The following is a 12,326-nucleotide window of genomic DNA, read 5'->3' as shown; positions in this document are numbered from 1 at the left end:
CTAGAACCCGGGTGAAAGACTGGGGGAAAGGGGCGGGATGGACACTGCTTCAGTGGATGGAAAGGGGACGAAATGAAGGATCTCCTTTGTTAGAATATTGTTTTATTGCTGGGTTCTGTCATAAGGGGGGGAAAGGAGGATCGAAAAGGGGTTTCGATTGGTATTATTAACCCACTTCAGCATCATTATCACTCTGCATCCTTATCACCGCTATCATCATCATTATCATCCTAATTTAGGTGTATTTTCTTTGATACGCCTTTATATACTTTATCCTCTTTTTTTTTAGACTTTATAGAATTATCACTTTTGTTGTGTGTGTGTCATATCTGGTCCCATGATGCCTCTTTTTTCGTGCAGTGAAATGTCTGTGAATTGGGATATATTGGGTATAGATAGCCCTCATCGTAACCGTGTAGTGCTTTTCTCCAGAGGCTAAGCTTATGTTATATTTCTCCCCAGTAGATTCTCGGACTCAGAAAACTTGCTTACTCATTCCTGAGGTTACTTGCAAAATGGTTTGGTTTAATCGTGATCTTTTCTTGGGCAGTGTTAAGACAATGGGCGGTAAGTTGAGCGAGGGACGAAAAGCAAGGGCGAAGTATGGACTTTGAGGCTCTTGATCAACTTCATAATCTTTTTGCTCAGTTGTCTACGATTGTCGAGCTCAGCCTGGGTAATTAGGGATAAGGTGGATGGGCCTAAAACGAGGAATGACTTCTGGTCAAGTCTTTCCCATCGCTGTCTATCATCGGTATTCGAATTTGCGACTAAAGCACTATGGGCTCGATTTCAGCTACAATGAAGTCGCAATATCTGCAGGAAAAATCTCTTCTCTATCAGACTCGAGCTTTATAGACACGATCACATTCACTTTGTGAATCACAGATGTTGATGGTCTGTTTTCATTACGAATGACGGACTACTCTAAATGTATACGGTGATTGCTCCTGTACGGGCCTTTGATTTTCTCTGCCTCGGTGAAATGTGACCCGTAGAGCAATCGTTGTCCTTTCCCATCATATGGCCTGAAGTTGAAGAGCCCCACACGTTCGTAGCTGTAGGATCCTCGAAGTGCCATGTTCCCGCAGTCGTCGATGATGTAGCCCAAAGGATGCAATATCAAACCGGCAATCTCGACGCCCTCTGCGTTGACGGGAGGTTCCCTGGTACACATGAGTGGCAAGATGACCACCTCCACGGGGAGTAAATCCTTCCGATAAAAGTCAAAGACGAAAGGGTTGTAGTCCAGCCGCTCCGACCTTCCATCAAGACTCAGCGAAACCCCGTCGTTGGACATGTGCGACACTTTGAGAGTATGAACGCTGCCGCTCATGCCGATATAGCCTCCGAGTGGTATGCGGCGTCCTGCGGGAGCATCGCTATGGGCGCTATGGTAGAAATGACGCGCGAGATGTAAGATGCTCTCGTCGTTGTTCACGATGGCCTTGAACGAGACCTTGCTTTGCACGGAAGCCCACGACCAAGATGGGGCGGGATGAGCAGGTCGGGGCTTCTTTTCCGCCGCAGGGTTCAAGCTCCAGCAAATTTGTCGGACGATGTGTGTATTCCAGATGCCAGAAATGTATCGACTCAAGGAGGCATTAGAAAAGATGCCGGTCATTCCATTCAAGGCCGCGAGCTTGTCCTTTTCGTAGGTCAAGCTACAGCCCGAGTACTCCTCAACCAGGTGCTCGCAGACAGTTGCGAACATTTCTTCATCCTCTGGCAAATCCTCTTCCTCTTAGGGGCGCATTCTGCGTATTCGGGCGACGCCTTTCTCGCGCTCGACCACGTCGTTGTCTGGTGCCACCGGTATGCCGTCGGGCAAGCTCTCGCAGGCAAGGCGCCGTCTACATTTCCAAAAGACTTGGTCTTTACCGAAGGGAAGAGTCCTTTTGGGTAGTAAGCGCTCTTGGAAGACCCAACCGCGCTCGTACAGCGGGGCTCTGTTGTAGTCGTTTAGGATGGACGTGTAATCCCAGACGGTGTATTTGCCAGACGGGATATCCGTCCTCTCTGAACAAACAACAAACGATTCCAAGACGGATGGATCTCTCGCTGTGAAGAGTCCACCATCGGGTCCCTCGGAGTGTGCGGCAACGATGTTGCAGGTGGAGTTGGAGTACACGTGGTCCATTCTGGAGGACTCTTTCTTCCAATCTAATGGGCTATCTTAAAGGATGCATAGTGAGTCGATCCAGATATGACGAATATTGAAGTGATGAGCCAGCGCGATCGTATCGCGGAAGGTCTTGGGAAGACTCTTGATAGCTGTGTTTTTCTGGAATGCGGGCAGTGTGTCCGATGTGAGATGAACGAATGGCGAAGAGCCCCAGCGGTGACTCAGCGTGAGATAACCTCCATAATTGGCAGGCGTTTGATGATGCTCGACGATGATGACCTTCCACCAGTGACTAACTGGGTCTCCAACATTAATGAGCAATTTTGAGTGCTCGTTAGCGAAATACACTTACACGCCAGATGTCGATTTCACCTTTTGCACATTGCTGCAATGCTGACAGGGTGTTGACGAGATGAGTTTGCGTCTCTTTTGTCACGTCATGACTGGTTGCAATATCTGTTACGAGGCCCCAAATGACATAGAAGTAGCCTTCTGCCTCTTTGCGCTGTTCTAGAGGAGGGCACAGAGCGTCCAAGTAGAATGCAGCCTCTGAAGCGGTCCCCCAACTGGTCGCTCGAACGTCGTAGGCTAGAATATCAAGAATTTGAACCTCAATATCTGAGAGGTCTAGTTTCTTCAACAGATCCAGTTGGCGCAAGATATTCTCAGCTGCAGGGGCCTTCTCTTCCATATTCAATCCGGCCAGTGATGGGCCAACGAGAGAGGTGGTGATGATTTGGGCTCAGCGCTCGGAAACAACGATCGAACGGGTGATAGAGTCCAAAAAAAGGAAAAGCAATAGACTTGATTCCGGCTAACGGCGTTTCGCTCTGATGATTCCTGGTATGAGTTTAGAAGTTAGAGATGGAAAGAGGACGAGTGCAGTGAATCTCCCCAGACGATCAGTGAAGTCGGGGCATCAGCCTCGAGATCCCGCTTTTCCGGGCGGGCGTCACCGCACGCGACTGGTCAAAGCCATACTTAAGCGCCCAACGACCAACAAAACTGGAGCTGATCCTCGGAGTCCAACACTGCCGCTTTGCTCTGGCCCTAGTAGCTGAAGATATCTGAGTTTGTTTCTATTCGTTGACGGAGCTGCACGGCGCTTCAGCGAGTGGACAGGCGCGCGGGGAAGTGAAGCCTACCTTCGTCCCCTTGCCTCAGTGGAACGAGTCTGTTTCACGATTCCTATCTCGTTACACCAATGGCAGAAACTCCAACTTCAGTTTGGCAACGTATCATCCGGCGCCCACACACGTTGACTGCAGCTCTGTGAAGCGTTAGACTGCCAGGAAATGAGAGGCGATGTTATAGGTCTTGTATTTTCAGAACGGGTACTGTGTGAAAATGACGATGAGGATATGGGCCAATAATATGTGAGATTAGTAGAATGATATAGCAGAATGATGTATTTGATTTTATATTTTTACCTTATCGCTGATCGCTCGGGTGTAAAGCGGTTCTCGGGAGGCGGGATGACTCAAAGTTACCAAGAGCACAATGTTGGACATGCAGAATGATATATAGGGACCAAAAGTGGTGCATCTTTCAACAAACACCGTCCGTTGTAGTCGATGGCTGAGCGGTACGATTCCTGCCCTTGAATGGGTGGAAGCGTATGTTGGCTCACGGTCCTACATAATGCCATGGATAGTTTGTTTTTTTATGGCATCGTTCTCCATAGTAATTTTGGTGACGAGCGATGTTTATGATGTGATGCCTGCGTATTCACACATGTACGTTTCTCTACGGAATACGATGATGGGCTCTGGAGGTTGCGAGTTCGAATCTACGTCGTTTCTCTCGTTTTTTTTGCTTCTCATGTCTTATGCCGCGCGGGCGTGTTTGATTGAGAACCTCGCGATGGAGTTGGCATGTAGGTGCGACGTGTCTCTTGAGGGACCGTTGTCGTGAGATTGCTCTTAGATAAATTGAGTGACGGCCAAAGCTATATCCATTCCTCCAAGGTTCGCGCGATTGGCTTTGCAATTGGATCTTGGTAAGGCAACTTGCCGCTTAATCGAAAGATTTAATGTTCTGAACCTCGCACTATGAGAAAGAGTCATTTCCAAACCTGTCCGCTTAATGCTCACCCGTAAAGATCATGTGGCCAGATAACAATTCTACAAAAAAGTCTTGACTGCCACAATCCCCGATCTAGAAGCACCTTGAAGGGAGCAACCATCGCCCGCGAATGACTTTTCCGTCCATGTCTGCCTGGCAGGCTGCCACCCAAGCCTTGCCTTGTGCTGCCTGCTAGAGCCGGACGCCCGCGCCGGCCCCGCTTTTCCCGGGCCGAGACCTTGAACGACGCAAATGCCCCCCCAGCCCGTATAAGCCTGGACCACCGCCACCGTGTGCTAGCCTCGGGCGAAGCAAACAGTCAGCTCCCACCGGTCCTCCCAACCACGGCCAGAACAAGGTGTGGCACGAGAGGAGGGGGTAAGATGATGCCGAATTGAGTAAAAAGAGAGCATGCACTTGTGACCAACATGGTTCTCCACATCCCACTTTCCAGACCCCAATTTGGGGGGCTTAGATACGTTGTGACTAATCCCCTGGCTTATGTCGATCCCGGGGTCCTGGTTCTGGTAATCCCGCCGAGCCCGTCCAACGACGCTCCGCGGTCAACCAGCCTGCTGGAACAAGAACAGAATTGCCAGATCGTCTCAACACATGCGACCATACCCACTGGAGAACTCGGGATCCCGTCCGCTCTCCCATTGATAAACCAGCGAGGGCCAGAGTAGTAGTCGGGTCGGAGACGACCGGCGAATGCCTGGTGTTGCATGTTTTATTTTTGATGGAGTTTTGTCCCATGCTTATGATCTTATGGATATTCTCGGGACAAGCAAGTAAGAGGATGTTGGCGTTGTGTGAGTGTGTATGTGTGAGAGAGTGTGTGATAGTGATAGTGATAGTGGATGTGTGTGTGTGTGTGTGTGTGTGTGTGTGTGTGTGTGTGGGTGTGGAAACAGCCAGTCATCCATCACCGTGCCACCGCCCGAGGCACAGGAAGGAAGAGAAGGGCGGAGAGCCGGGGACCGGGGAGCCCTCAGCCCCGGTCCGAAGGTAACTCTACCGCGGACCTGGAACCGGATTCTTCAACAAGACCGGACAAGTCTCAGCCCTATGGGCTTTGGGGGCCACGAATTGATTGGCCTAGGTGCGTTTGCGAACCAACAAGCGTCTGCTGTGCAGTTCCTCAATGGCGATAGGGCTGAGTTGCGTGGGGGCACTAGAGGGTTTTCCGGTGGGCTACGGCGATAGCCTAGTCTCTTCGATGGGACGCCTTATGGGCAGTGTATCGGTAGTTTTTTCTTCGTGTTGGAGGTGGAGAAGCTTTTCACATCAGGTTTTTGCGTCCTTTGGCCTCTGTCCCTTGTCTCCGGAGTGGGAAGAGGCCCCGTTTCACATCCGGATTAGGAAGTGATTGTGTGCCGATATGATGACCGTTATCAAGTCTGAAAGTGACAAGTTGGTTCGGATGTGATATCGTGTACCTTGGATGACATCAAGTTCTAGGCTTCCTGTCAGTCTTTGCTGAGCCTCGTGACTCGAAAGTCTGCTGGTAGTACGGCTTAGCCCCTCGAAGGATGGCTATAAAGCTCTCAGTTCCAAGCAGTGGCCAAAGAAACGTTTGAAGCCTAAGACATTAAACCAAATCCTGCTGCTCTCACTTGTCAACAGCAATCTCCTCTTCCCTTCAAAGAGTTCAATTACACCATCATCCAGTCATATTACTCCAGAGTCCAGACAACTGGATCTACGTTGGCAAGCCGTAAATCATGGCGTCCCCAATCACTGAGAAACATACCGTCCAACACACCACCATCCAAATCCCAGATTTCCTAGCAGACTGGCGCCGACACCCAAGCTGGCCATCTCCTTACCCCCCAAACAACCACCCAAATTCCCAGTACATCAAGGCCGAATCCGAGAGCTGGCTGCGAGGCTACTGCTACAGCAACGCCAAGCCAAATTCCATCAACAAGGGCATCAACGAACTCTTCATCTCCAAGATCATCGCCGGCGACTTCCCCGAGATAGCATGCATTATTTACGCCCACCAGCCCACGCGCCACGTTCTTCTCGCTGCGCTCGTCATGCTCCACTTCTTCGTCATTGACGAGTTCACGGACAACGTGGACGATACGGAGGAGGGCGAGGCCCAGGTGCGGAGGCAATCTGCCGCCATGGTCCGCGCGTTTCGGCATCCCGAGGAGATTGGGCAAGATCGGGACGGAGACGAGGATGACGAGGTGTGGGTGGGCGTCCGCATGGCAGCCGACATTGCAATACGCTATCGCAGCGACGCCGTAGGCGGCACGCTCGACTCGTGGGACTTCTTCGTGGACAGTTTCGCAGACTACCTCGACGGCGTGGGCGACGAGGTGGCGCTCCGGAGAACGGGGCCGGACGGGGAGGTGGGAGGACACAACTGCGTGCCGAGCCGGGAGAGGTACGTCGTCGTCCGGCGGCGTACCATTGGCGTCCTCCCGGGCATGGCGCTCCTCCTCATCGACCGCGCCATCCGCCCCGGCTTTTTGCAGAGTCCCGCGGTGGACTCGCTGCTGGGTCTCTGCGTCGACGTCATCATCAACCAAAACGACATTTACAGTTTCGATAAAGAGCAGGCCAAGGGCGAGGACGGGCATAATGGTGTGAGGGTTCTCATGGAGGAGGACCAGATGGGTGCGCAAGAGGCCATGACGAAGCTGGGCGAGGAGACTAGTGATCTTGTGAAGAAGTTTCTTGGAGTTTGCGAGGGGCTGCCGATGTTGGAAGACGAGGTTGATGATGTGAATTTGAGCATCTTGCGGGACGGGTGCGTTTCGTGGATTTTGGGTATGGAGGTTTGGTCTACGCTTGTGACCAAGAGATATGGGATGCAGAGGTTGGATGGGGAAAGAAGGTATACGCCCACGCCGAAGAAGGGGATGGAGACGCAGGTGAAGGAGCAGGAGAAGCAACAGGGCCAGGAAGCTCAGGGGTCTCAGCTGGCTCGGGAGGGAATGATGAGCTTGATGAGAAAGTTGCCGGGGGATTTGATGTCTCTGTTGAGAAGGATTTTCGGTCTGTAGCAACACGGTGTTTGTTAGTTTGTGTTGTGATGTAAAAGATTGCCTATTTGGAATAGCGGTTTGTTGTATAAGATCTTAGTCATTCAATTGAATATGAAAGACGACAAGATCTCAGCCTCATGTCCGGAAAATTGAGACTTAATCTTAGTCAACTTCACCAATCTCACCAACCTAAGGACGGAACCTGCGCCACACCCGTGCTACACAAAATACCTAGATCTCACTTGCAATGAAGAAGTTCTCATGTACTAGTATACATGTCTTTGATAAATTGCCAAAAATTAACAATAAGATATGGGGTATCGAGTTTATATAAGCAACACAAACAGACCCTTAGGCCGAAACGACGGGAAACAAAAGACTGTGACACAAAGGGCACACTCCGCCACCACTCCCCTCCCGAAATCTCACTCACTCCAGCTCAGCGACAAAGGGCCCTTGCAGCGTTGCGCCACTGTTCTGCTGACACCCATTCCGCTGGTGCTGCTGCTGACCAACATTACCTCCTCCACCACCTCCCGCTCCCGCTCTCCCACCCGCGTACGGCGACGGAGGTAAAGGCTTCGCGTCGTATGCGTTGTTATGGCCGGACAAGAAATTGGCGTGCGCGTACCCGTTGGCGGTGGACGTCTGCGATTTGATATCCGGCCACGACGGCTTCTGCTGATGTTGATGTTGGTGTTGATGAGAAAACGTCGAGTCAGTTTGGTTAGTGGTGCGGCGGACACGGAGGGGTTCCGGGTATGCGTTTTGTGAGGTTTGGGAGCCGTCGCTGGCTGGGGGTGTCGGTGCTGGTGTTGGTGCGGTTACGGGTATGCTGTTGTTGGGATATGAAGGTCTATATGGGAGACTGATTTGGTTGCCGAGGACGTTGTTGTTCGTGTAAGCCGGGTTCGGGTATGTTTGTTGATGCTGCAGCTGCGTGGCGCTGTGCCCGCTGGAGCCGGACCTGACCGACCCCGGTAGTGAGTTCTGACTGCCGTGCCGTTGATGCGCGGCCGCGACGACGGTGCGGTGAACCTTTGTCTTTAAGCGGTCGACCAGCAAACCATGGCTCTTCTTGAGCGTCTTCTTGACAAAGCTCGAGGTGAAGACGTTGCAGCGCATATCGACGTCCTCGCGGATGTAGAGCCCCGTGAGCGGGGCGCCGATGCCGAGCTCGACGGGCTCGACGGGTTCCCCCGGCAGGGAACCGGCCACGGTCCACTTGTCGCGGATCTCGAGGCCCATGGGCGCGTAGCAGTGGGTCTGCAGGCCGGTGAGCAGGTCGTGGAAGCAGCATGTGTAGCTGACGTTACCCGTGGCCAGGCCGCCGGGCAGGTAGGAGATCTCGTCGGTGAGGGAGTACCACGCGCAGGCGTGCTCTTCGGGGGGCGCGTTGGGTGGTGGCGGGATGAGGTGGCGTTCTTTGATGAGGGGGTTGAGGTCGATCATCTCGAGGTGGTTGTGGAGGAAGTCGAGGACGGCATCGCGGGTGATGCCTGGGGGTAGAGGGGAGATTGTGGTGAAGGTTGTGCGTTTTGACATGGTTGAGGGAAGAGAGAGAAAAATAGATGTGTTGGTGGGCGGAGGGAGGAGGTTCTCTGTTTAGATGCGGGTATTCGACCCCATGTGCAGAAAGTCTGTACCTGGAGACGAGTTTGAAGGTTAAGATGTGATGTGAGTTTAAGGTTATTGAGCTCTAGTTTGGGGGTGAAAAGCAGCTCTGTTGCGGAAGCGGATATGGGATGGAACAAGAACAAGAAAATGGAATAGATTTGGTGTAGAGGAGTCGGTTGAGAGGTTAGGTAGGTGAGTAAGGTTGGTAGTGTAGTCCCAAGAATTCGGGTCTGAAAATCGAGAATTGAAAAGTCAAGTTTGCGGTAAAACGGTAGATGGAAGCCCGGAAGGGTATTGAAATGGGGCCTTGCCAGGTTATGCGGTGGAAGTGGAATCGATGCGTTGAGGTTCGGAGGCAGTGCCAGCTTGGCACGGAGACGGAGGACGGAGGCGCAGAGGGCGGCCGGATGAGATTGGCTCCGCGAGGCGTAGCTGTGCGTGGTGGGCGGTGATGGCACGGTGAAGCCCGACTACCCACACTATCCGTACGGATGCTAGTATCTGTACCGCAGTAAGATATACTGTGTAGTGTGCACTAGGTATGTGTGTCCCCTTGAGCTGGGTTCCCTGCCGGAAAGGGTTGGAGCCGGTAAAAGACAGGGCTCTGGGTAAGGGGAGCAGGGCAAGGATTCCGGTGAAGAGCAGGTTTGGAGGTGAGGAAAGTCTAGTGTCCGTGGGAAGAAACAAGAAGGGGCACTACCACGGAGTTGTTTTTTAATCAAGGCCAGGTAGTTGAGTGATGTAAGGCAAGGCAGGTGTTTTGGGAGTGTAAAGTTGTAGGAGATTTGAGGGAAACGAAGTAGATTCGGGATGACCTCGAAGTAGGAAGGGATATGTACCTTGGGTATAGTAGATGGCAAACCAAGGATGATGATTGATCAAGAACAGCGTCAGAAAGACGGAAAGAAAATCAAGGCCAATCACTGAAAAGAAAGCGGCGGAGAGCGGGTAAGGAAGGAACTGATGCCAGTTCGTTTAGTACTTGTAGCCCAATGTCACTTAATAAAAAAGATGCGGTCAACCTCCTAGTTTTGTTTTCCCCCAGCTTCGGAGAGAATCACAAATTGAAAATTAACGAGAAAATCTCATCAGGCGGACGGGACCCATGCACATCTTACCTCACACCTTTTTGGCTGAACTGAGGTGTTCGTACTTCTGTATGCGTACAAAAGTCGTCGGGGGCCACGGGATGGATTGGGATGGCATGGGGGGAAGAAGCATGGGCGGCCGCCGCCCTTCTCCCTCACTCTCGCACGCACACACACACAAAAAGTACCTTACTGCGTACATAGAACAAGGGGACAAGTTTCTGTGCTGCCACTAAAACCAAGGCAGGCAGGCAGGCAGCTCGGCTCGGACGTTTCTCTTGTCTTTTTCTGTCGTCCCATCAGCTCAGCCCCCTTCCCCAGACTCAGAGACAAAAAGAGATCATGCGGCTGATGTGTCCCACTGGATGTTTTCAAAAGACATTGTGTTCGGGTGGACGGTCCAGTGGTCCTGGGGGGGAGAGAGAAGATGATGGATCAAGACTGCCCTGGTGTTTCTCGGCACATGGCTAACTCGGATCGATGACAGATGACAGTGGCACCTGGAGGACCCAGACACTCAAAACCTAATGGAACTCAAAGAAAAGAGAAACACACCCAAACCACCCAAACCCCCCCCAAGAAACCCACCAGATTGGATGCCCGTGTGCGGAATTCAACCCGCCGCAACGTGGCGGCGGGCGGCCGCCGGGTTCCCAGACTTGTGGGACCACCCTGTACCCGATGGACGACTGATCACTAAAGGTATCCGTACCCGACCCCGTCTTTGCCTGGAAAGTATCGAGACGGGTGCTGTCATTGGGCCGATGCAACGATTCAATCAAGCACCAAGACGTCCAGTCCCGAGCTGCAGGGCCCTTCCGTCCAGCCAAAGTACCTACACCAACAACCACGCGTGTGGCTTGCATGCTCTCTCTCTCTCTCTCACCAATCTCCATCTTTCCAGCATGAGCGAATACGAGAATAATGGGATTCTTGATACAAACGCCTCTTTTTTCATACCTATGTAAAGCTGCAGGCGGTGCGCGACCATGCGCACTTCGGAAAGGATCCAATGAGGTCCAGACTTCGGTAGATGAGGGCAGTGGAGATGTTGTGTACCTCAAATGTAGGTGAGAAAAGCCTCTTTTGGGAGGGAGCGGCCGGCTTACATCTCTTGGCACGCGGCCGCCCGAGGGAGGGACGTCACTGACACCTCCAACGTCGTTTAAACTACCACAAACTACCCGAGGCGGCCGCCGTCCCTTGGCGCTTCTTGACTAACACACTGGACCTTTCAGACTGCACTCACCGTCTTCTTACATTCGTCAACCAGCCTTAGAGAGGTAGACAAGCTGACAACCGCATTTGATCATGCTCATTTCTCACGCAGTCTCACGCAGCATCTAAAGAGATAATCTGTCCTGTCCTCCCCCTACCTTCTGACAGGCCATCACAGCCCATGCACTGCTACGATGATCAAAGGTTTCACGAACCCCGTCATCCCGTCAGATCAACCACAACCCTGGCTACTCCAACCTCCCCTCCCTTCCCCCTCTCGCTGCCTCCTGAAAATCGCTTAATTATGAATATATCCCCCGGCCAGAAGGGATCATACTCTATCTTATTCAGCACGTGTTTCTCCGCGATATCGTGACATCGTGACATCGTGACATCATCTAAATCCATGTCTTCATCCATTCTCCGCTACGGAGATATGGTTATAATTCCGCCAGACACTCCCTTCTTCAACCCACCCTGCCTCGTGACCGGGGTCATAAGTTGACCGCATACAGTATTCAGGTGCCTGTCTATAGAGAAACAAGAAACAAAACGCAAAAAGGGCAAAGGCGCACCCAAAGTGCCAAAGATCTTCATACTCTGCATCTTGGCCTTCGCCCCCCGCGTCCGACGACGACGACGTTACGGCCGTTACGCAGCTATCAAATTCCCCCAAGCAACAACCATCATCAAACCTTCAAACTACCACACTGCACTACCACAAACCAATTTAGACTTTAAACTAGGACTTACTTGACAGCAGACCATAACCAATGGAGTCCGCTTCGGTTCATGATACACTCAAAGACATCGGTAGTTCACTATAGTATTACAATCGCCCGGCTGACGCTACCCGAAATGCGCTACTCTCATGATCACTAAACACAAAAGAATCCCAAAAAAACCAACCGCCCTAGAGACTTGGAGAACAAGAGTAGAGAGATAGAAATACTGCCCGCCGTCCTCGTATTCCCCTCTCTTCACACCTACATCTTACATCCATAAGCAGACTGCATTTCCATGATTCCAAACAAGAACCCAACGACACCCCGACCTTGACAAAAGCAGCCTAGACACCGGGCCGGATCGTCTCCCTAGCGCCGCATCAAAACAACTACCTGGTCCAAACGTGCCTACTTGCCTCCCACGCTCCCCAAGGTAGATATTCGCCTGGCATGTCTGGCATCCTTACTTGATAGACAATCAGACCAC

The 12,326-nt window shown here is 52.0% G+C and overlaps 3 protein-coding genes across 3 annotated transcripts; 1 reads left to right on the top strand and 2 right to left on the bottom strand.

The window, feature by feature from the left end:
* Nucleotides 1-922: 922 nt before the first annotated feature.
* Nucleotides 923-2,816, bottom strand: CPAR01_10937 (uncharacterized protein; the record flags this gene model as incomplete). Its single annotated transcript, XM_060495197.1, has 4 exons — nt 923-1,743; nt 1,882-2,163; nt 2,212-2,284; nt 2,478-2,816. 4 exons carry the CDS (start codon nt 2,814-2,816, stop codon nt 923-925), a joined length of 1,515 nt encoding a protein of 504 aa, XP_060345545.1.
* A 3,097-nt stretch (nt 2,817-5,913) lies between these two features.
* CPAR01_10936 (uncharacterized protein) lies at nt 5,914-7,209 on the top strand (the record flags this gene model as incomplete). The annotated part of the gene is made up of 1 exon (XM_060495196.1): nt 5,914-7,209. One exon carries the CDS (start codon nt 5,914-5,916, stop codon nt 7,207-7,209), a length of 1,296 nt encoding a protein of 431 aa, XP_060345544.1.
* Nucleotides 7,210-7,620: 411 nt separating this feature from the next.
* CPAR01_10935 (uncharacterized protein) lies at nt 7,621-8,736 on the bottom strand (the record flags this gene model as incomplete). The annotated part of the gene is made up of 1 exon (XM_060495195.1): nt 7,621-8,736. One exon carries the CDS (start codon nt 8,734-8,736, stop codon nt 7,621-7,623), a length of 1,116 nt encoding a protein of 371 aa, XP_060345543.1.
* Nucleotides 8,737-12,326: the final 3,590 nt, after the last annotated feature.

The sequence above is a fragment of the Colletotrichum paranaense genome (genome assembly GCF_030867605.1).
Source record: "Colletotrichum paranaense strain IMI 384185 chromosome Unknown Scaffold_9.1, whole genome shotgun sequence".
Taxonomy (NCBI): Eukaryota; Fungi; Ascomycota; class Sordariomycetes; order Glomerellales; family Glomerellaceae; genus Colletotrichum; species Colletotrichum paranaense.
The sequence above is the reverse complement of the archived record's forward strand: the minus strand, read 5'-3'. Positions and strand labels throughout refer to the sequence as shown.